Raw genomic sequence first — 25,392 nt, 5'->3', positions numbered from 1 at the left:
GTAAAACTTGCAAGCATCACTTAATAAAGCTCATATCTCACTGAGCAGGATGCAAGCATGCAAGTTCAAATTTGATATCTGAAAAGTTTGGTTTCTGTGGTCCATTTATTTTTTTTTATATAACTATTTTATTTCATAATGTGTTTATTACATGTGTATGTAAATATCTAAAAAAAAAAACTAATATAAATAATTTATCATTTAATGCTTATTTTGGTAATGGTAATTTTTCTATTCATTATATATTAACTAATTTGCTCCCAAAAACATACAAACACGTTTTATTTTAAAAGTTTTAAGTGTCCCAAACACGTATTTATACGTTTGTGTGTGTTTTTTTAATGTTAGAGCACAAAGAGGGCTTTGATGCAGCCTCTGAACTGAAGAGAATGCTTGAAGCAATGCTTAGTTATAGTTATAGTTATTACAAAAATGGCCAGTAGGTGGCAGCAGAGTATAAGAGATCAACCAGGGCCATGTTTATCCCCACTATTTTAAGCAGATTTGTGAATAATGATCAAACTTATCATGCTATATTCAAATGGGAGTGAATGAGTTAATATTTATTTTAATTTTATTACATTTTATTTGTAATTTTTTTTTATTATTATTTGGTACTTTTTATTTATATTTTAATTGTATTTACATGTTATATTACTATATATATATATATATATATATATATATATATATATATATATATATATATATATATATATATATATATATATATATATATACATAGTTATTAATATTATTATTATTATTATTATTATTTTGTAATTTAATGTTTAGTAATTCAATGGTTTAATTTTTTTAATTGAATTAAATTTAATTTTAAACTAGCATCTCTCCAACAAGCAAGCACAGTTCCCATCGTCTTAGATTACTGAACACATTCATTCTGTAAGACCTGAGCTACTGTCTATAAGACATATACAGGACTTTCTCAGAAAATTACAATATTGTGATAAAGTCCATTATTTTCTGTAATGCAATTAAATAAGCAAAAATGCCATACATTCTGGATTCATAACAAATCCACAGAAATATTGCAAGCCTTTTATTATTTTAATGTTGCTGATTATGGCTTGCAGCTTAGAAAACTCAATTATCCTATCTCAAAATATTAGAATATTTCCTCAGACCAAGTAAAAAAAAAAGTCATAATCAGCAATATTAAAACAATGAATAGCTTGCAATATTTCAGTTGATTTGTAATGAATCCAGAATGTATGGTATTTTTGCTTATTTAATTGCATTACAGAAAATAATGGACTTTATCACAATATTCTAATTTTCTGAGACCTGTACTATCACTGTGTGAACTACAACAACAATAAGCATAATGTTGAATCAAACCCTCTGTAACTGTAATGATATTATTGTACTGTACATCAAATGTCCAGCAACTGTGTTGACTTCCTTCTGAAATTTATGTCCAGATAAAGCCAAGGAGTCGGAGCTCCCAGGTTTCCCTGCACATAAACCTCTGCCCTTGAACCTCCACTCATCCAGGGGCTCCGTCCCACACCCGGTGCCCAGTCTGGTGCCTTCTCACCTGGGCAAGCACCACAACGCGCCTGCGGGGGGTGGCATCCATGGAGCTCTGGCATCTGCTGCCATGACTCAGAGGGTTAGCGAGGAGGCCTGGATGAAAGACAGCAAAAGGTGAGAATGATATACTGTCGGAGAGGATTGTGTTGTTGGGAACGTACAGTGAACCTTTGAAATATACTCCAAATTATGAACCTAAAACACTTATACAGTAGAATCCTTCAAGTGCCCTAACTTATGAGCTTTTCTAAATTACTGTATGAGACATCATTAGATTTTTTCTCTCTAGCATATGCGTTAATATTTTAACACTGGCTGGTATTTGGAACTGTTCATAATTCCTTCTCCCTTGACTTTTGTTTTGATACTGTGACATAATTTCATGCATGCATTTGGAAGATTTCATATGTGTGTAATTGCTTGTAAGATAAGGCTTCTGTCTTGTCACCTTACCAATTTTTACAGAATTTTATATGCTTAGACATCAAAAATACAAACAAGATACAAAGTTGAAATAAAAAGAACAAGCAAAGACAGTTTTCACAAGAAAAGGTTCACAATCATTTAAAACCATACAAACATCCAAATAGTCCAGAGTTGTACAATTCATAGACCAGACATGAAGAAGTCGCAAACTTGTTGTCAGCTTGATGTGCTAAACAGCCAGTACGCGCCAGAAATTTCTGCAGCTTCTTCGTCAGTCTCTTGGCAGCCACCCTGACCAATTTTCTTCTCATCAGTTTTGGAGGAACGTCATGTTCGTTGTAAGGTCACTGTTGTGCAATATTTTCCCCACTTGAGAGTGTTCCATGGTATTCACTACGGTGTATGTCATGCCTTCTGAATTAGTTTGTACAATTCTCCGGACTGATACCTTTGAACAATGCAATTACTCTGATGCTTTGGACGCTTTCTGCAGACCATGGCTTGTGCTGTAAAATGTCAGAAAAATCTATTAGAACATCTGAGCTTTATTTGGGGTTAAGAGTAGGGTTGCCAACTTTCTCATCCGGAAATAAGGGACAGGTGCATGGCACGGTGCCATGATGGTGTGAGCATGATGTGTGAAATCAATGTATATTCTGATTAGATTCGAAATGCACAAAGTTTGTACATTCCCTTTAATCCTTTCTGCAGGCCATCATTATGTAACCTCATACAAAACCTCAAAGAAACCACAATTTGTCTCTTTCCCTAAAAAAAACAAAAAATAATAATAATAAAAAATAATAAAATGCAAAAGAAGAGCGTGACTCACCAAATTTATTTTTTCCATAGATACCTGTTGTAACAGCACAGTCTTTTCTTTCTTACAGGTTTATCCATTCTCTCTTCCTAACTAACCAGACAACACTACACATGATTATTATTATTTTCTAGCCACTTGTGCAGTATAAACCGCTACAACAAATGCACGTGACAATGCCTGATGCCTGTGATTGGCTGACTGGTGCCGTGCTTCGTGACATTGCTGTTTTAGCTGATCTAGGACCTGTAGAGTGCGGTTTGCTGTGTTATGCGCTGATTGCGAAACTTGCCAGCAAGCTAAATTCTCGCGGTATTTGTTCATAAATAGTACGAGAATACATCTTGTATTGCTCCCGCTGATACGTTCGCAGCCGGCATATTAAGATCGGCGTGTAGAATGAGTGTAGGCGACATGAAGCTGTGACAAAACCAGTAAGCGCCTGTTTTTGTTTTTTTTTTAATATTAGTTGCCTCTCTACATAACGTCACACCCAGCGACTCATTTTATTGGCTCCGAGCAACTTCCTTGTCACTTGTCAACCTACAAGAGCAGCCGTGGTCCAAAAATGGCAAAGATGCAATTTGCTGCATTTCGTGTAATAATTGAGAATTATTTTACGGGACTTTTGAGGTCCCGTGCGGGACATAATAATTTAGCCCAAAATACGGGGCGTCCCGGATAATATGTGACAGTTGGCAACCCTAGTTAACTCTTTCATTCCCAGCCATTTTCACAGACGCAACCCCTTTTTGCTCCTGTCTGGTTTACTGGATTTTGACTGACTTTGCAAGGTCCACAGAATATTCTGTTCTATTGCTATAAAAATATTTCCATTTCCATTTTGCAGCAATTAGCATTAGAATATTGCTAAGTTTCATCATCATTCACAAATCTGTTGAAAACACTGGCAAAAAAGAGCTTGTTGCAACATGACCCTGGCTGATTTCTTATACTCTTCTGCCACCTGCTGGCCATTCTTTGCAATAACTACCATTACTTTAAACGACATCTTCATGTCAGAAGCTCTATCTTTATGCTGTAGGTATTAAAAAAAATAAAAATAAAAAAAAAAAGACGTATAAACATGTTTTTGGGAGTGAAGAACAAAGTATTGAAAAACGTACTTATACGTCTTTGGGTTTGAATGAGTTAAGAGGCACTTGAAATGGTGACAGCTGTGTGCTGACTTTCATTTAACATGATTTGGAATGTGATTGGTTAATTCTGACCACGGCCACATCCTCAGTTAGAGGGTGTGCACAATTGTGCAAACACACTACTTTGGGTGTTTGTTTTTTTTGCTTCCCCTTCTTGAAAATAATTAAAGGTGTAGTCCAAAGGATTTGTTTTGGCCTTTACGGGACATTTCTGGGCAGAGACTCAATGTTTTCCCTTCCAGCCAATCTACGATCAGTGGGATATGCACAATTCACTGTGCGAACCCCCACTCCTGATTGGTGGGCTGGTTTCACGCTCATTCCTGGTTGGCTGCTGTCTTTGAGTGTCAGTTTTGAATGTTGTGTTTACAAACAGCAACAGAAATCTGTCGGACAACACCTTTAATTCTCCCATAATTGTTTTGTTTGATTTGATTTGATTTATTGAACATATAAACAAGAAAACAGCAGAAAAAAACAAGTAAAAAAAAAGAAAAGAAAATCCCAATAAAATAATCAATCAACCATAGCCCACATGTTCAAAAGGGATTAGGAAGAAGTTAGAAACTTATCTAATCCTACCCCTTTTACTTTATATATTTAAACTTATTTCATTATTTAAAAAAATACTAATTTACTATTTTTTTTTAAAATAAAATGTATAAACCTGCATGGCAGGTTAATTGGGCGCTCCGAATTGTCCCTAGTTGTGCATGTGAGTGTGGATGGTTGTTTGTCTCTGTGTGCCCTGCGATTGGTTGGCAACCAGTCCAGGGTGTCCCCCGCCTACTGCCCAGAGCCAGCTGAGATAGGCGCCAGCAGCCCCCGCGACCCTTGTGAGGAATAAGCGGTCAAGAAAATGGATGGATGGATGGATGTATAAACCTGGTTATATATATATATATATAAGTGCACTTAGACATGTTTATATTTGCCAAAAACATATATACATGAATTTCCTAAACATAAACCATAATACCTATCTAAATCATATACACATACTCACATATACAATTTTCATACTTTGGTCTGACATAAGTAATTTTTTTAAACTTTACTTTGAAACATTTTTTTCAACTCCAGAACTGAGTCACATTTTTTCATAGGTATACGTATCATTTATGGTGGACAAGTTATGCAAGGAATTATCTTGGTTTCATTTTTATTTTTAATCAGAACAAATCCCCAAGAACAGGGATGTTTATACTTTTTCTAGCTACCATTTAAGTCAAGTTACCAGTATTTATTAGTAAATGTAGGTGAGTACTGATCATGTTTAGGCCAGTAGCCTTTCATTGGTCTAAATAGGTTGTTCTTGTGTGTATCCCAACAGAACAGGCCAGCTGAACCAAGGCATCAAAGATGCACCACCTTCCCTTGGGGCACCGCCTCCTCTCATCTCTCCAAAGGCTCCACAAACCACACTGTGGAACCCCGCCTCCTTCGTGGATCGCCGAAAATCCACCCCGCCGATTCGGCCCCCTCCCGGCCTGACCAGGGCAGACCGACCCCACCTGAGCTGGGGGGAGAAGATGGAGGAGGGAGCCCGGAGAAGGCCGGAGGCTCCTGAGAGGTATCCCTCGGCGAGCGAGGAGGCCGGCTCGTCCAACAAAGCCGAGCAGGACCTCCTCATCCCCCAGAGACGCCACGCCAACAACCTCCACTCGAGGCTGTGCGCTCCCCTGTCAGATCCCAACGCAGGCAGGCAGCGGCAAAGGGACAGCGCACTGGTGTACGACGAGGCGCTCCAGCAACATCGGCGACTCCTCAGCAAGCTGGACCTGGAGGAGCAGAGGAGGAGGGAGGCCCGCGAAGGAGGTGAGCCGAACAGAGGAGAACTAACAGACAACAGCTGACCATCTTCTCTTTAGGTTACTACTTTGACTTGAACGAGTCGTATGACGAGAGCGACGAAGAAGAGGTGAAAGCCCATCTGAGGAGAGTGATGGAGCAACCACCCCTTAAACTCAATACGTCCTCTGAGGTACTGGATTTCATTCGAAATACCATCCCGAGCATCATATAGAAGGCCTGATGTCACCAATCTCGGTCTAAAAATTGACTAGGATTTTGGCTCAGGAGTAAAATCTTTCACTTGAAGCTTTTTGCCAAAATCAATCAAGGAGAAATCAAGTCAAAAATAATATTATGTTCCATGCTTCCCCACTACTCTAAACATTGCATTCTGATTAATATTTTGTTTGTGGAATATAAATTAAGCAGCAGAATCCATCCACCCTTGTATCCTTATCATAGGCTTCGGCCATTTTGCCACTTGCTGTCGCCACTGCTGTAGTCAGGGTATACGCAGGAATACGGAGTATATACCCCCTTCTTTCAGTCATTATAGAGTATACCCACTTCTAAATCCCCCCAGATGCACACCGATCAGCCATGGCCTACCCTCCTCTGCCTCTAATTGACTTGTGCTTCCTGCCTACACTGATTTGAAACTTCAGAGGCAGCGTAGGGCGGGTCATGTCGAGGAAAACTATCCTTCAAATGCTCCGCCGAGGCTCAATGATGACCCAGAAATTTAGCTCAGGTGAACTAATTTGCCCTCATACACGTGATACTTGATTGCGACGTGGGTTCGATTCCCGGGGTGGATGATGCCGGTTACACACTAACTACAGTTACAGTTACTACAGTTAGTTAGTTAAGTTTTATAGTTGGTACTTGATTTTTAAGTACCGGTAAATTAAAACATTAGAATGGGGACAAATAGTTTAAGAGTCAGCACAAAACAATACTGAAGTCTAACCAGACTGTTTTTCACTAATTTTGTTTTTTGTTCACTAACGATTGTAATTTGTTTTATAACATATACTTTGTTTGCTTCATGATAAATTATTTCATGTTGCTTGTTTTACCAAACTGTTCATAACAAGTCATAATAGTTTTATTAATGTGAGCAAGTACAAATGACAGATTTTTAATTCGTACATGTCACAGTTTATAAAAGAGGATTACTTAAAAAAAAAAAAAAAAAAAAACTGGTGAAAATTGAGAGTCGGTCATTACCTGAGCAACTGTGATGTCATTTTCAGTGGACAGCACGTGGCAAAATGGCCGCCCACTGAGATAGATAAAAACAGATGGATTTTGCTGCTTAATTCATATATTCACAACACAATATTGATCCGAATACCATGTTTAGACGAGTGGGTCAAACATGTGAAGTAAACTTCTCATTTAATTACGTTTTACAACTTTGCGACACATACTTTTAAGTTGACTATTCCAAACCAGCGATTCCCAATCAGTCTACAATGTGCTGTCATCACATGTGCTGAAGGAAATGATGAATTTCACTAACTGTATTTGGCCCTGGAAATGATATTTCACTTGAGCAGTGGTGTCCAAACTTGGTCTTCAAGGGCTATTATTATAACGGATTATTGCTTCTGTTACCACTGTTCCTCTGTGCAGCTCCACAGCCCAAGGGGGCTTGGCATCTCGTGATTCTCGATGCATTCTCATTGTTTTTCGTTTCGTCAAGTTGTGTAAATACAGAGTTAAAATTGTATTTATGTCTGGGCTTTGGGATCCAACCGCCAGCACATGACAAGAATAATTTGAGTTACGAGGTTGATTATAGAACAAATTAAGCTTGCAAGTCCATGTATCATTATATTTAAAGGTTTATATTGACTCATTAACACACTTGTGTTCTTGTTTGTCTCTCGCTGAAGAAAGTGGACTTCCTGCACGCGTGCGGCCTAGTTACGCTGGCTCGTCGCGACGAGCTTCTGCAGGGCAAGAGAAGGAAGAGGAGGCGGATGATGAGGGAGCGCAGCACCTCGCCGCCGCCAGCCGTGCAGGGGAAGCGCAAGTCTCCCCCTTTGCCGGCCGCCACGCTGACGACGCCGTACACTGCCGAGCAGATGGATGGAGCCACCGAGTTGCAGGAGAAGAAGGACTTCTTGCACACCTTCAAACTCTCCCATGTCAGTGCTAAGCAACGAAGAGGTACGAGCTTCAATTGGTTAGTTCAAACTCAAGGTTCATAAAAGATGCAGTTGAAAAAACATGTACTGTATGGAGCAAAATACTTTTTCAAGAGTTTACTGTGAACCCGTCCGAGCCGTGTGGTGAGGTGAAATCCACAAATAATTGATGCTCCCTCTCAAAAGGAGTTTGTCATTGCATAAAGTTGCCAAAAGATGTTGCCAAGGAACTTAAGATGGAGAAAACTGTAAAGAATTAACTCCATCATCTCGCATGTACACAATTATGAACTCATGCTACATAAAGGACTGTATTCTGAAGTTCTTACTGGCTAGTTTATTACCTGCCGAAATAATACACTAATTAATAATACAGATGTGGCAAAGTTTTTTTTTTTTTTTAAATGAATGTTAACAAAATCCATTGGCACTGATACCAACTTACTATTTTTGTTGCTAGATTTAGCAACTTTTAATAAGAGACCCTGATAAAACATGTTTTGCTAGTTAAACTTTGCTTGCTCTGACCAATCAATGAAAAAACCAGCTCTGTCATAACATGTGGAACGAGGATGTGGTGAATGGAACCAATGGCGGAGAAACAAGGCAGGGAGACATAGGAAGGGAAACATGAGGAACTTTTTTTACTACAAAGATGGTAATGGACATGACGGGACGGAACCTGAGCAGACTTGTTAAGACGTGGACAGACTTGGCAGGGCAGACTTGGCAGAATGTCGACAGACTTGACAGGACAGACTGATAGCATGATAGGACGACTTGGCTAGACATGGAGAGACTTGAGTTGACGTGGAGAGACTTGAGTTGACGTGGAGACACTTGAGTTGACGTGGAGACACTTGAGTTGACGTGGAGAGACTTGAGTTGACATGGAGAGACTTGAGTTGACGTGGAGAAACTTGAGTCGACGTGGAGAGACTTGAGTTGACATGGAGAGAGTTGAGTTGACGTGGAGAGACTTGAGTTGACGTGGAGACACTTGAGTTGACGTGGAGACACTTGAGTTGACGTGGAGAGGCTAGAGTTGACGTGGAGAAACTTGAGTCGACGTGGAGAGACTTGAGTTGACGTGGAGAGACTTGAGTTGACGTGGAGAGACTTGAGTTGACGTGGAGACACTTGAGTTGACGTGGAGAGGCTAGAGTTGACGTGGAGAAACTTGAGTCGACGTGGAGAGACTTGAGTTGACGTGGAGAGACTTGAGTTGACGTGGAGAGACTTGACTTGACGTGGAGACACTTGAGTTGACGTGGAGAGGCGAGAGTTGACGTGGAGAAACTTGAGTCGACGTGGAGAGACTTGAGTTGATGTGGAGAGACTTGAGTTGACGTGGAGACACTTGAGTTGACGTGGAGAAACTTGGGTCGACGTGGAGAGACTTGAGTTGACGTGGAGAGACTTGAGTTAACTGAGTTGACATGGAGACACTTGAGTTGACGTGGAGACACTTGACCAGACGTTGAAAAACTTGACCAGACGTTGACACTACTAACACGGCTTCGCACATCTCAACTAGACAAGACAAGGCAATGCTCCCACGACGCGTGAACAAACACTCACTAAATACAACACTAACGATACACTAACAAGACGCACCTGGGAAACAGCAGGCAGAGGACACTAATTAGCAACACATACGGGGAGGGGAGACACACACACACACACACACAGGTGGACGAGGTTGACTATGACGAGACTAGGGGAGACACAACCGCACAAAAGACAACATAAACACCCAAAACTAAGCCCAAAAGCCAACCCCCCAAAACTGAAACATGACAAGCATTGTGTCACTTAATTTACATGTTGTGTTGCACGTTAGACAAAGAGAAGACTGAGGAGCTGCTGAGGGCCATTGAGAAGAAGATTGTGACGTTGGACACGCTCCGATACAACTCCGAACCTCCGTGTAGCGGAAGCCCCCCTGCTGCAACATCCTCAACCAGTGAGACCCCTTTGTACTACGCACTCCACCTAAATTGCAAGACACAAAGACTGATGATCAGGGACCATTTTGAGCCCAATTCTCCACTCAGCATAGACAATTGTTGGATGTTTCTAAAAGATTACCCTGACTTCTGTGGTGTGGGGTGTGTTAAGTAGGGCCTGACCGATTGATCAATTCACTTGACCTTTGACGATTAAACACCAATATAATCTTTCTTTCTAATAAATTTTTAGTCACTTTGGGTATAGCAAGTAAAAGATAAGCATGGCTGAGAGAACATTATTTTGTGTGAATTACATCCTTATCCATTAAGATGCAATGTCTGTAAATTTAAAAATTACATGTTTTGATATGTGAGAAATATGTCTTTGGTTTACATTTTGAAGTCATCACTTCATGGCAAACAAGATAATGCAGTGGAAGCAAGGTGATTTAATGTTAAAGGGCATCATACATAAATCATGTTTTGCAAGAAGCTTCTCTCATTACGTTGCTTATGTACTGCATACATTTATGATATATAGGGGCAGGCCCTGCTTGGGGGCGTGGCGTGATGCTTGAGGGGTTACCCCAGGGAACATTTTTTTTGTTACTGTTTGCCATGCTAGAATAAAGTGTAATTGCGTATCCACTACAGTAGGTCGCAGTGCGAATCTCATTGTCAGTGTGCAAACTTAAAACAATTTCATAGAAAAATTATAGGGGAGACCGGAGCTAGTTGTATAATTTTTTATACTTTGATATATTTCTTGGAATCAATACATCATATATAAACAAAACATATACCAGATGAAAGACCAAAATCTTGGGTATATTTTTCGTATTCATGTCATTTCCGTACTTTGTGTCAGTGCAGAGTTATAATCCATCAAATAGACGGAGTGAACATGTGACATGTTACCCCACCAATGGGTAAGTTGTCATACTATATGGGGTAAGATGTCACGTTGGAGTTTGCAACTAATAAAACAAGGACAAAATTATCCTTCTTCTCCTGTTTTGTTTTGTTTTGTTGGTTTGCTTTTACAGCCAGAGAAATTGTTTATCATTGATCTTGACAATTTACTATAGTCATTGAGCAAACTTTAATATAAAATATTATGAAATAAAGTCCTTAGGAATTGCTGGCATGTAGGTCATAGCTCTCAGCCTCAAATGTTTTGCTTCACTTAAACTGGACCTTTGGGATTAAACATAATTTAAAAAATTAACACATTTAAGTGAATGGATGGATGGTTCATTATGAAACTTAAAGCAGTCCTGACACGTGGGCATACTGTAGTTCCAACAACTGGAAAATCCATTATTATCAATGAAACAAAACCTATTAAACTAAATTCCTCATTCTTCAGACTCATCATCTGAAGAACAATTCCGGCATACGTAAACAGAGTTGCCAGAGGTGCATTTTTCATTTGTCTATTCTTTGCATATGTGACAGCAAACCCCAAAATGATTGAGACAAGTTGCCCCAAACGACCATGTTGGCTAAAACTTGCTCTAGTTCAAAGTTAGCTTAAAAACAGAGCAGTGACTGAGGCATGACAAGATGCCTGAATCTCTCCTCTAACGAGTCCTGCTAGAATTTGTCTATGTATGACGCCTTTTTCAAAATATATGAAGGTGAAAACATTTACTTTGGGTTGTGCAAAACAGATAACTGGCACCCATCTCAGCTCACAATGTGCTATTCTCTTCTCAGACAGTACACAACCCCTGACCATTTATACAAAGAAAACTAGTATTCCACTTTTTCGTTGCGTCCTCTGGTGGAGAAGAAAATTGCAATGTGACAACTTATCCATGATACAGCTAGTGCCGGTCTCCCCTACTATTTATTGTTGCGTCAGAGATTCAGGCGGAGGGTGGGTAATAGAAGGGCGTGAAATATTTTCTTCTTCCTCCTTGGGTGGGCTTACCAAAAATCAATTGAGAAACTGATTTATGGCCTAAATCTAAAGCTTAATTAATCTATTCAGGCTTTTTTGCATGTTTCTGGACTTGAAAATTCCTCTCAGACGTGAAGTTAAACAAACATGGATACAATTTTGTGTGTGTTAGATTGTTCCTTTGTGGTCTGCTGGGAAAGACGGTTCTAAATTATAAACCTGTTCAATATGTCCGGTCGCAATTGCTTAACAATGAAGCAAAACAATTGTGGTGTTTTTGTGGCACTGTAACAAATCAATGCTAGTGGAATTAATTTCAATGGGGAAAATATCTTTGATATAAAGTAGGTGTAAATTGAGCTGTGCGCTAGTCACGGCAGTAACTAACATAACAAACAACACTTGTGATCTACTGACATGACAATTGATTCGCAATATTCAAAATGGTCCAACTTGTCTTCCCAGGGGAGTCCTCATCAGCCTCGCCTTCCTGTCAGTCAAACGGACATCTTTATCCAGACTCTCCGAGCCCCTCCCCTCCATATTTACACAAAGCGAGGCATGCCCCCCGCGACGACACACTCAGGCAGCCGCCTCCACCCTTGGCACCCCACCAAGACAAAGAGGCGCCGCAGCCTGACAAGAAGCCGCAGCCGGTCCACAACGGTCACCTAGTAGCTCCTCTGAAAAAAGAGCCCAGTGCGGGAGTGAACTGTCGCGTACGGCCCTGGGAGAGGTTCACACCCGACGCCTTCGCTCAGCACTTCCACCAGACAGTGCTACAGTCCGTACACAACAAAGGTTACACACTACTACTAAACTGCTACTAGTGAATCATAAATGTTTAGTGCCATCTAGTGGCAGGGATGGCAAAATCGTAAAACAGCCCCCATAATATGTATAAACAGCCTCCAAAATATGGAGGACCAAAATATGCCATTAAATAATTAAATAAAAGTGTCATTAATTAATTAAATGTTTCATTTATTAATTAAATGTGTAATTAATTAAATTCTCTATGATTATTTGTAAATGTATTTATTTATTTATTTATTTATAATATATTAATATTTATATTTATCCATACGCAACACAGTCACCATGAAATAAATAAATAGAGAAATAAATAAATAAATATATTTACTTTTCAAAGTGCCAACATTAAATAAATAAATAAATAAATATGCCATTAAATAATTAAATAAAAGTGTCATTAATTAATTAAATGATTAATTAATTAATTAAATTCCCTATGATTATTTGTACATTTATTTATTTATTTATAATAATATTTATATTTATCAATATGCAACACAGTCACCATGAAATACTTAAATACATAAATAAATAAATACATTTACAAATAATCATAGGGAATTGAATTAATTAATGACTGGGAAGGGCTGGGAATCTTTGACTGTCTCACGATTTGATTCGATTACGATTTTTGGGTCTACGATTCGATTCAGAATCGATTTTCGATTCTCGATTCAAAATTATTTGATTGACAAATGATTTCTGCTTCAATTTACAGACATGCACAACATTGTCATGATCTACTCCAGTCTGCTTTGCAAGACAAAATGACAACTAGAGACATTAAAGTGTCTTTTTTTTGTTTAAACATTTATTAATTTTGTATTGTAAGTGCCTTTTTCCACAAAAACAGCATGTGGGCCACAACTGCCTTTTCCCCTTCTTCTTCATTTCTAATTTAAATCAAATCGATTTTTCGAAATTAAATATTGATTCGATTCGATTAATAAATGAGAATCTCAATTCTTTTATGAATCGATTTTTTGGCACACCCCTATTAATTAATAAATGAAACATTTAATTAATTAATTACACTTTTATTTAATTATTTAATGGTGTATTTATTTAATGTTGGCACTTTTGGTCCTCCATATTACATACAGGATAGAAAAATGTATCTATTATCAAAGCATTATTGTTATATTACATGTATGCTATAGATTTTATTAAATTGTGTGTGTGTGTGTGTGGGGGGCGGGTTCATAAGAATAAAACAGTTGTTGATTTGGGCCCCTGGTTGCTTTCAAGTTGGAGGGCAGAGCAAGCTTGTCGGGAGTTCGACATTGATGCCACTTTCTCCTCACCAGGAATCTCAAACCCTGCGAAGGCTGACAGCTCATTACCTCGCGACCTCTCACCGCACAAAACGCCTCATCCAAACCACGCCGTCCAGCACATCAACGGCCACCGTGCACGTTCGCCTCGAGCCGCTCAGGGCGAGCAGCTGACCGACGCGGATGATGACGATTCATCTGGGGAGGAGGATGACGAGGAACCGCCAAAGAAGTGGAAAGGCATTGAAGCAATTTTTGAGGCCTATCAGGAGTACGTGGATGGTGAGTTCAATGATAGGAATGCATCTTAGAAAAAAGAAAATAAGCCACCTACATGCTCGGGAGAAACAAATCTTAATCTGAATCTCATCCAGATTACGTATGTCACAGCATTTAATATTAAATTCAACATAAAATTCCAGTTTTGTGTTATTATGATTCCATATTTTTAGATTATTACATCTGGCACTCCACTGACAGACTTTCACAAGAGTATACTGTATGTCAGGTTGGATTTAATCTGGATCAACTCCACATTTTCGGACTAACTCCAAATATACTTAACATGGTCTATACGATATTCCAAATGTCATCTGGATCTGATCCAGATTGCACATTTGGCACTAACTCAAATCTAACATGGAAAAATGGAATTTCATAGTTTTAGATTCTTTTTGCTACATCTGAGGTGATTGTTGGATTTTAAGGGGTAAAATAAGACTTTTTTTTTTTTTTTTTTTTTTTTTTTTTCCCCCCACAGAGCGGAGTGTTGAGAAGCAAGTTCTTCACAGTCAGTGCAAAAGACTGGAAGCCCAGAACTACAATCTCAGCAGAACTGCGGAGCAGCTCTCGCTCACCATGGCGGTAGGCACTGACATGCGTTTGTTTCTTTGCTTCATTCAAACCTTGTTCATGCCTCAATGGGGCCCAAAGTAAGATTAGGTTTTGGGGCCCTCTGTTTCTGCCAATAATTTTAAGTTCACTATAAAATCATTACTGCATACATTGCAGCTCTGGTAGGGTTGTTTAACATTATCATATTCTCAGCCTGTCAACTTTACACTTGTGATTGTTTTTTAAAGGGGAAGTCAACCCAAAAATGTTCTTTACAATAATGAGTTTTCTATTATTATTACATTAGCTATTCACCGCACTAGTGTAAACAGTATTGTGATTAACTCATTCACTCCCAGCCATTTTCACAGAAGCAATCCCTTTCGCTCCCGGCTGTTTTACTGGATTTTGAATGATTTTGCAAGGCCCACAGAATATTGTCAAATCTATTTAAAATTGTAAGTAATTGAGCTTTTTTTTTCTACATGGCCCTGGTTGATCTCTTTTTGGTCTGCTGCCACCTGCTGGCCGTTTGTGTAATAACTACCATTTCTGCAACCGTTCTTTGGTTGAGAGGCTGCATCAAAGCCTTCTGTATGCTCTAGCATAAAAACAAAAAAAACAAAAAAAACTATAAATACATCTTTAGGACACTTAAAACATAAAAAAAAAACATATTTACAAGTTATTGGGAGCAAATGAGTTTATTGCATTTGTGGATTATGAGTTGAATCACACTTGCTCAGTGCTGAGATAACGACCAATCGTGGCTCCTCTTCAGAAAACAGGCTGGCTGTGATTGGTCGTTTCCTGTTTCTTGAGCAACCTGTGATTTTCAGTCAAAAGGCAAGCGGCAAAATGTTTTTAAAGATAAGATATTAATTGATTTATATCAATTATGCTGACAAACTGCTAAAAATGGCTAAATTAGCTAAGAATCCCTTTAAGGTAATACACCACTGAAAACTCCAGTATTCGAGAAGGCAGTGTGCATAAACAATAAAGGTGAAAGTACTGTATCACATCTTATTCCCTGAATTTTTTTTAAACCAATTAAGTATCAAAAATATAACCTGGGCAGCACCATTATCGAGTTACGTGATAGCAATTACTGCAAAGCTGGGTATCGGTATCGGGGGCCAAAAAACGGTATCGGAACAACACTAGTTACAATACGGCAGTTGGATTATGTCATTAGCCTGTTTGTGTAAGCATTAAGGTAATGGCATTTATGTGGTTATTTTAAATATGTGACTCAAAGCAAACGTGTCCCCCTCCAGGAGCTGGTGAGGCAGAGGCAGAGGGTGCGGGAGGATCGCGAGAGGCTCCACGCCCAACTGGAGCACTTCAGAAGGTGTTTAACGCTACCCAGCATGCACTGGGGCAGAGGGGGGCACGTCAGCTCCCATGTGCCCAGGTGACCTCGGGACGCTGTGTCCAAAGACGACCGGCTATGCACTTAGAGAGCTTAAAGGAAGTCAACCCTTGGACACCCCCCACAAAAAAAATAAAAAATCAACACACCTTTGCCATGTTACCATCATCCCGGCACCCCGCACTTCCTTTTGACTCAATCTACCCAAAGAATTGGAGGATTGTCAAAGTGATAACCATATGTGAAGACTTTGCACTCTTGCTATGTCTCTAATCCAGTGTTGCCCAATCTTTATTAAGTCAAGGCACATTTTACTTTGAGAAAAATCTCACAGCATAGCAACCAACAAAAACATCACAAAAAGTATCTAAATGTACTGAATTAAGTAATGACCGTGTATGGACCTTATGCCATCTATGGAAGAGCCTTTAATTGTTCTGCTACAATTGAGCAAATATCATCCCCTGCTACTCACAGTTCAACATTACCTTTAAAAATAAATTGATTACAACTTATTTTATTGTAGAAAAAAATGCACCTAACTTTCATGAACGACTCTGGCAAAACATGCCTTTCCTCGAGACCTATTATTATAATTAGACGGGACTTTGGCGTCATCTTGTGGCATCTTGAAGCTGTATAGAAAGAGTTTTCAAGCAAAAAAAAAAAAAAAATGGACAGGGAATTCGCGACTACCTTACCTCAAATAGGCAGGGGATTACTGGATTTGAAGTGAACAAATAATCTGTGAGTGATAATCTCATGGCACAGTGGTTGGAGATTACTGTAGTGTAGCCCATAATCATCATAATCATAATCAAGCCCTGTTCATTCAACACACATGATCGAGCTTAATGGTTAAAGCACACCTCAGGATTTAAAATGTGAATGGGACTCACTTATAACACGAAACACTGGTGGAACAACATAAAACATCAGCAAACAAGTATTGATGAACTTGTTTTTTTTTTTTGGGGGGGGGGGTGTCGAGTGGGGGGCTTCATACGTTTGCCACTGGTACTTGTGATAGATGAAGAATTTTCTGTTTTTGTGATTTTATTTTGGGGAAAAAAGTGAGAGCGAGAAGCCATACTTATGCTGTGTTTTAAAAATGCTGCTGGTCAGGAAAAAAACAAAGGATGAAGGATGTTATATCAAAAATGTATTAATTATTGGGAGGCTGGTTGTCATGACAACTGTATGATGATCACGTTACAGATACTACCTTTACATGCCAAAACATGTGGATGGAACTTGAAGAAACATCCATACTGTTAGCATCAGTCACCTTTTTTGCCCTTTAATTTGAAATAACATACTACCACAGATGGATAACGATAATAAAAAAAAAAAAACAGCTGGAATTCTGCCCATTTATTTGAATCTGCTGTTATCTAATGTATTCTTTGGAAGGATTGGGTGGGGGGCTGTAAATTTGCAGTGAATTATTTATTAAATTGCTGTACATGAAAATAGAAAACTGCATTAAAATGTTGCTTCATGACTGCATTTATACTGTTACATTATTTTTGAATCTCACGAGGACATTTACACACTACACATTCAGAAAAAAATATAAATAACAGCTTATTTAGTCATTATTTGTTATTATTTGATCATTATAACAAGGTGTTCCAATATGGTTGACCCCATTCTAAATGCCCATATCTCGGAGACTACTTGATGGATCTTAATGAAACTAAATACACTTTATGTTGAAGGTCATAAGTTTTATTGGTTAAATTTACAAAGAAAATACAATTTGTGAAGAAGGCATGCTACACTGTCTTCAGTGACCGAGTCCGAGCATACTCTAACATGCAAAATGCCTTTCCTTTTTGAAGTGAACGGCATTGCTTAAGCTGAAAAGATAGAAATGCCAAACGTTACACACAAAAACTTGAAACGTTTCTACACAAGCTGTGAAAATCAAAATCAAAATTATTGGCCTACGAAATGGGGTCAAAACATTTTGGAACACCCTTTATGTCAGCTGTTTAATATTACTGAGTGGAGTTTGAAAACACTGCATAATTATGACACCCTTGAATAACTAAAATAATAATGCATCAATCAAGTTTCATCACCTTTTAAAGAAATAAACGTATCGGACTAAACACAAAGTTCCATCTCAAAATTAGTGTGAAGTTACATCTGCTTCACCAAGTTTTGGGGATTGCTGAGCTCATAATTGTATTCATATCTACACAACAAAAAAACAAAAAAAAACACAAAAAGTGGATACACTGGTTAATTATGTACTTCTGCCATCTAGTGGAAAACAGTTGCTTATTCTCCTTGTCATGATACATCAGTGGCCCACAGGTGTCCAAGTCCAGTCCTAGAGGGCCGGAGTCCTGCATGATTTTGAGGTTTCCCTCATCCAACACAGCTGATTCAAATGATCAGCTCATCAGCAAGCTCTTCGGGAGCCTGATGACATGCAGGACTCCGGCCGTCTTTGACACCTGTGGATACATTATTGGTATTTAAAAAAAAAAGAAAAAAAGTACTAAGTAAATTTAGAACATTTCCCACAACACACCCAATTTCTTATGGCGCACTTTGGGAATAACTGATGTAATGGATCACACGGACACAAAAATCTGCAGCTGCACAAAGATGTCTTTCTCCACTCATTCTTTTATTACCGCACAAAGTGCACATGATTTTAGTGTGTTGCTAATATAATCCACTAATATGTGAGTACTCAGTCTGCCTCTCATGTACGTGCGTATCCCTCAAATCTCTGGACCAGTATAAGATAATAGGAGTTCTCTGCAAAAGGAAACAATATTTAAAAAAAAGAAGAAAAAAAAAGGCATCACAATGGATAAATTTTGTAGGGTAAATTTTACTCTGAAAAAAAAAAAAAGACTATATTTGTTCCTAATCTAAACAGTAAATTTTAGACTTGGAAGAGGGTAAAATAATACCGCTAAAAATGTTGAATCACGGAACCTTCAAGTTGGGATACAGCCAACCTAACCACTGACCCATGCCACTCCAATTTGGTGTCAATATATCACAGGCGTCATGTGGAAGCCTCGCATAACTCTTTTGGTCTCTTTTGGGACACATATTGAGACAGCAATAAGTAGGCTAACAGTAAGACTAGCATAGCTCAAGTGGCAGAGTGATTATCTTCTATGCTGAAGATTGTGGGATCGCTCCTCAACCCCTGAGTGTTTTATTGTTGTTTTGTTTTTGTTCATCTTAAGTATTCTAGAGTGTAAAGGTTTACTCTGACCGAATATAGTCTTTTTAGAGTAAAATTTACTCAATGAAATTTAGTGCAGTTAGTTTAGCTATTTAGTTAAAATATCTAAGAACAACACTGCCTTTTCAGGGCACCAATAGCAGTAACATACTGCTCATAAGTACACTTTGGAGTTTTTATTTGTCTACTTTTACACCAGCAAAAGAATTGAATCTCTCCTTTTACTCTTCTATTTTGTACAGAAGTAGCTGTACTTTTTAAGTGTGAGTACTTTTGCCACCTCTGTTTTACCTGGTGCAATCATAATTTCTTGATTCTTCGTGCTGATGCGCAACACGACAAGATCATTCTGAGGGTCCACATCCCTCACCGTGCTCCTGGCCATGGCGGTCAGGTGGCGAAGGACGTCCGCGTACTTGCCAGCCTTGGAGTTGTCAAACGTCGATCGGATAGGAATACCTTGAATTTTAAACAAAATACAAAATATTCATCCGTCCATCAGTTTTCAACCTTGCTTGTCCTTATTAGTGTTGCAGGTTAGCTGGAGCTGGTGGACTCCTTGGACTGCATGCCAGCCAATCGCAGGACACACGTGGACAACCATCCACACCTATGCACAATTTAGAGCCTTTAACCTAACATGAACGTTTTGGGAATGTGTGAGGAAGCTGGAGTAGCCAAAGAACACCAAAGCAAGCAAGACAGAGAACTTCCAGACACCACACAGGAGCGCCTGAGTTGAGATTCGAGCTCCAAATCAACAAAATTTGGATATGTTAAACCCATTGTGTTATCTAAAATAAAATAAAAAATTGCAAATAGTACAGTACAATTACTTTTAAATTGAAGGCCTATGTGTGCGCGTTTGTTTTACCATCTGCATTGGCAATTATGGTTCCTGTCACACTCCCATGGGCTTCAATTCTCTGGAGAATTTCCTCAACTTCCGCCTGTAAGAGTGAGTACAAATAAACAGACAAGAACGTTTAAATAAACACTCCAAGTACGTTTCCAGCTAAATTATTAAGGAATTGTTATCACAATTAACATTAAAAATAGAAATACATTTTGCTAAATGTTTTACCATCTTGCCGACGTGACAGATTCAACACCTGTTGGTAAATTCCACTGATGCTAATTAGTGCCTCTCCTTAGGACGGTAGGTGATTACGTTAACATTCTTAATGGCATCATACTTATTATTGTGACGTATCATGGGACGAATAGAACCTCAGTCTGACGTTATATGTTACGTTTTGTGTTGTGGTTGTATCTCGAACTCTTCCAGCATATCTGCCGTTGACGACTGACTGTCGGAAGTGGTCATTCAACGAGCCAGCCGGGGACCACAGATATGAACACAGAATCTGTGTCGCAGATAAATCAGCGCGGCTTAACGCCGTGTTACGTGGCGACCTGTTTACAGGGGCAACTTTCCCGTCAAAAGGGGTTGAAAGGCAGTGAAAGGTTATTCCTTTTCCCTTTGTCGTAATTATTCGGTGTTGAACGCATGGAAAGTGCTGTCGGCTTTACCCTTGTCAACCCGGTGCTTGATGCGCGCATGCGTAGAATATCGGCCAGGCAGCCATCATTATGTTGCCATGCTGAGAACTTCAATGCGGTTTTCATTGAAAACAGTTTGTGATTTATTTATTTATTTATTTATTTATTTATTTATTTATTTGTGTGAAGGCTGGAGGCCTTATGTTATTACATATGGTTGTTCATTACATATGTTATTCATTCTTTATTTTTATTTATTATTTTCCACCAGGATCTCTGTAAGAAGTAAGGGGAGACTCTCAAAAGAATGAACTTCACTGTTTGTATCAACTATTTCGAGTTTATTAAGTCATACAGAGGTTTCATACAGTGGTTATATTTACATTCTAGTTATTAGTTACAGATTACATAGTCACAATATACTGTACAGGGAACACAGGGTATGACTAGATAACTTTATTGCTTCTTCATATTCCCTTTTGAACATGGAAAACTGTGCTTAGTGATAACCATTTATATGCTTTCTCATCTTTATTTTTTACTTTCTATTACAATAATTTATTTGTTCACATATCCAAAAAACAAGCACACAATATTATTGAAATTTAACTGTAAGTCTTCTATTGTTGTGCAAATAGAATTAATTAACTTATTTTGTTCCCTGATGGGCTTTGCTTTCGTGTCATCGTTCATGGTTCTGACAACATGATGTAGACACATTTTTGAAGAGCACTCAGAGCTTTGCCTTATGAGAGAAAACATGATTACATGGTTGAAAACATGATTGGAACAGTAAGGCCACCCCTGGGCATTGCAGCAATCAACTTGTTAGGAGGTAAATTTATTTGATCATCCTGTGAGAGCGCCTACAAGCAATCTTAGCATTTGATGACCATTTTACCATCCATAAGATCATGAGGTACTTTTTAGCGTACCAAAAGTTCCTCTGTTGGTCATTGTTTTTCATCTTACTTGGACGGGTTATGCCTTATTAAGTCAATTGTGTTGCTCTGTACTTCTGTGCATGTGCGATGACAAATTTAATAAAGATCCATTCCAGATCCATGACACAACTGATCAAGAAATATAGACAATTTGTTAAATGGCGGGACATGGTGTATGTGTGGATCGATCGATCGATCGGATCGATTGATCCGATCTATCTATCTATCTATCTATCTATCTATCTATCTATCTTAGATCTAATATTTATATTTTATAATATTTTTCATTGCTGTAATGTGCAAAAGCACAATATTGTGACCTTTTTTAATATCGCCAACCTCCCCACAATATCGTGATAATTATCGTATCGTGACCTTCATCCATCCATCCATCCATCTTCTTCCGCTTATCCGAGGTCGGGTCGCGGGGGCAGCAGCTTTAGGAGGGAAACCCAGACTTTCCTCTCCCCAGCCACTTCAACCAGCTCCTCCGGCGGGATCCCAAGACGTTCCCAGGCGTATGCATATGCATATGCGTAGGCGTTCCCATCGTTACCTTCATGTCATGTTAATATTGTACCGTGATGTTTGGATATCTTTACATCCCTGCTGGATAACCGATAGCTCATACACGTCCATGCCAGCCGTTGAAGTTACTGGGCAGCCATCTTAGTCCTCCCGTCTCGCGAGCAGACTGATGTTTAAACTACTTTGAAGACACTTTTTCTTTTATCACTCAGTTGCTAGACCCCTGTTATTTCTACTGAGTACTGTCTCAAATGTTCTCTAATTACGATTAGTGTTGTTCCGATTCCGATACAATTTTTGGCCCCCGATATCGATTCCGATACCCAGCTTTGTAGTATCGGCTGATGCCGTTACCATACCGATACCTATGGAGTTTTTTTTCTCACCATGAAAAAGCTGTCCTGCCATTGGTTCAGAGCATTCAAGAGCCAATAGGATGTCTTAGATCGGCATGCAGTGAGCATGTCACACATCAGTGAATGTCGTGCACAAGCAAGACACAAGATGCTGCATCCAAAGTCCTATATTAGTGTTGGAAATAATGATATCGGCATGTTACTTGTAAGTACTCACCGATACCGATACCACTGATTTAATGCAGTATCAGGGCCTCTGCCGATACCAGTATCGGTATCGGAACAACACTAATTACGATACTGTAAATGTATGTATGCCGAGAAACGTTTCCTGGGAGGAGTAATATGGCGGCCTCGTGGCTTTAAAACTGGCTATCCAGATCAGTGGTTCATCTTCTTCGCTGATTCTTCTTCTACGTTTTCCGTCAACTCCCTGTGGCAGCGCTACAGCACCTCTCCAGACTTGGCATATATATTACAGCCGTTAAACGTCCCAGACGTCTTCTTTTGAACGCTCGCATGTCTTCAGACGTTCCTGCCAAGTAGCGGAGCTGCTGTCAAGGCCTGGCCGACTTCTATAAAACGATATGTCTGTCCCAAAGTGTGATCGATCCTCACTAAATATGTGCTCATCCCTACTCATATGCCCGAATCTCTGAAATTATTGGAACGACAGTCACAATATATAAATATTTTTTACTCTATTCACGTCGCCGTTGCCTGACGGTGGCAATTATGTTGGGAGGTGGCCCCTATACGTATAATAAAAAAATAATGTGACTTTTGATATATTTAGAGTATGATTTGTGGAGGGCCGCCTGGCTGACTGGTTAGCACATTCGGCTCACAGAGCAGAGGACACAAGATCGAGACCAGGCTTTGGCCTTACTGGATGGAGTTTACATGGTCTTCCCGTGCCTGCTTTTGTGGGTACTCCAGTCTCCTCCCACATTCCAAAGACATGCATGGCAGGTTAATTGGGCGCTCCGAATTGTCCCTAGGTGTGCTTGTTAGTGTGGATGGTTGTTCGTCTCTGTGTGCCCTGCGATTGGCTGGCAAACAGTTGGCAACCTTTGCCCGTAGACAGTTGGGATAGGCTCCAGCAACCCTGTGACCCTTGTGAGGAGTAAGCGGTTTAGAAAATGGATGGATGGATCAATGGATGACATGTCAAAGGCCCCTTCCTCCTCCGTCAACGGTGAAGCAGTGTTGCTGTCTCCAGTTTACACTGAACAGGAATGAACAGTTTTTGGTTGATAATTGGAAATTGTAAAACAGAAATCGAGTCTTTATCAGACCTTACATTATGTGTTTATTTGACACAAGTCGGGAAAGAAAATGCGTAAATGCGACCTTAGTTTGTTTCCCTTGAGCTTATTTTGCTTCACTCGAAAGTCAGTCTTCTCCTACCGTTAAATTTTCTTCTTCTGCTCCGCTAAAGCAGCAGCGACCAAAGAGGCACGAGCCGTCTCCCGTTACTCGTTTAAAATTGGAAATTGAAAAACTGACAAGTAGCCTTTAACTGATCCTCCTGTTATGTTTTTATTTTACACAAGTCAGAAAACAAAATATGACCTTAAAACTAGGGATGGGTACCTTTCACATTTGAACCAGTACTGTTACAATTCTTGGTACCTGGGAACCAATACCAGTACTCAATGGTACCAATTTTCTGCACTTTTGTTTTTGTTTTGTTATTTATTTATTTGGGTGGTAATAAATGTTCGTCATTGTTTTTTTAACAGTAATATCACTTTACAAATCTATTTCACAATTACTTTTTAATGTATAAAACTTGACAAATAAGAAAAATGTCAAATTTAAACAAATGAGCCACAGGGGAATAGTAAAAAATAAAGGTATAACATTGTAAATTTACTGAAGGATAATTAATACGCATTAATATTACAAAAAACAAAGTGTGAAGCAAAGTTATGTGCAACACAAGGAATGAAGTTAAATACTAACAGCAACTATATAAATTAATAATTGATGTTGTCTTTGTCTCATGTGCAGTTTTTCAAGAATGTAAAGCCTGCTTCACGATGAGAAAACAAATATGAAAGAGGACACAACGAGAAGAAAGAGAATAACTGGATTCAAATTAATCCTTTGAATGTACCCAATGTGGTCTGTAATGCTCGGTACATTTTGGCCACAAGCATTTTATTGTTCCAAATTACAATGTGTATTTACCGTAAAGGTAAAGCAATGTACCTTCCAGCATGATTCGATTCGGTGCGGGAAGATGGACTTCTCTGTTTCAGTGTCTGTGTACTGCACCACCTGTGAAAGGCGGGTGTCTGCACGACGCGCCCGCGCTCCCCGTATAGCGAGTGAAGACCGCTTGAACTAGAATTAGGTAAGACCTCAAGCTTTGATCCTGTAGTGTTTTCAAGTCCTAATCCATCCATCCATCCATCCATCCATCCATCCATTTTCTGAACCGCTTACTCCTCACAAGGGTCACTGGGGGGTGCTGGAGCCTATCCCAGCTGGCTTCTCGCAGTAGGCGGGGTACACCCAACTGGTTGCCAGCCAGTCGCAGGGCACACTCAAGTCCTAATCACCATTCTAAATTCATTTTTAAGGCAGATTTTGTAAAAAAAATAATTAGACGAACATAAAATTAGTCTTTTTGTGTGTGTGTGTGCGTGTGCATGTGGTGGGGGTGTGCGTGCCTGTGTGTGTGTTCAAGCTTCCATTACTCCGTGCCAGTAGCACTTAAACAGATTCTGACTTTTTTGGAGAAAAATAAAAAGTGTTATGAG

The 25,392-nt window shown here is 39.2% G+C and overlaps 2 protein-coding genes across 6 annotated transcripts in view; one reads left to right on the top strand and one right to left on the bottom strand.

The window, feature by feature from the left end:
* The window catches only part of LOC144015557 (genetic suppressor element 1-like), an 84,946-nt gene extending 67,954 nt beyond the window's left edge, over positions 1 to 16,992 (top strand). For all 4 annotated transcript variants that reach the window (XM_077515651.1, XM_077515650.1, XM_077515653.1 and 1 more), the window contains exons 8-16: positions 1,446 to 1,671; positions 5,297 to 5,781; positions 5,835 to 5,947; positions 7,659 to 7,935; positions 9,757 to 9,879; positions 12,237 to 12,572; positions 13,895 to 14,143; positions 14,622 to 14,725; positions 15,976 to 16,992. In XM_077515651.1, the coding sequence (XP_077371777.1) occupies positions 1,446 to 1,671; positions 5,297 to 5,781; positions 5,835 to 5,947; positions 7,659 to 7,935; positions 9,757 to 9,879; positions 12,237 to 12,572; positions 13,895 to 14,143; positions 14,622 to 14,725; positions 15,976 to 16,116 (2,054 nt within the window). In that variant the 3' untranslated portion in view covers positions 16,117 to 16,992. The remainder of the gene's footprint in view (positions 1 to 1,445; positions 1,672 to 5,296; positions 5,782 to 5,834; positions 5,948 to 7,658; positions 7,936 to 9,756; positions 9,880 to 12,236; positions 12,573 to 13,894; positions 14,144 to 14,621; positions 14,726 to 15,975) is intronic.
* A 432-nt stretch (positions 16,993 to 17,424) lies between these two features.
* Positions 17,425 to 20,875, bottom strand: LOC144015555 (dynein light chain roadblock-type 2-like). 2 transcript variants are annotated; one of them, XM_077515648.1, is made up of 4 exons: positions 20,375 to 20,875; positions 20,165 to 20,240; positions 19,582 to 19,749; positions 17,425 to 17,932 (listed from the first exon to the last, which is right to left on the bottom strand). In XM_077515648.1, exons 1-4 carry the CDS (start codon positions 20,375 to 20,377, stop codon positions 17,928 to 17,930), a joined length of 252 nt encoding a protein of 83 aa, XP_077371774.1. In that variant the 5' UTR covers positions 20,378 to 20,875; the 3' UTR covers positions 17,425 to 17,927. The 2 variants fall into 2 exon arrangements, with proteins under 2 accessions (XP_077371774.1, XP_077371773.1); XM_077515647.1 differs by lacking the exon at positions 17,425 to 17,932 and adding an exon at positions 18,694 to 18,848 and having other exon boundaries at positions 20,375 to 20,873.
* Between the last annotated feature and the right edge of the window lie 4,517 nt (positions 20,876 to 25,392).

This window comes from Festucalex cinctus, chromosome 3, assembly GCF_051991245.1.
Source record: "Festucalex cinctus isolate MCC-2025b chromosome 3, RoL_Fcin_1.0, whole genome shotgun sequence".
NCBI lineage: Eukaryota > Metazoa > Chordata > Actinopteri > Syngnathiformes > Syngnathidae > Festucalex > Festucalex cinctus.
Note: the sequence above shows the minus strand (reverse complement) of the source record. Positions and strands in the feature narration are given on the sequence as shown.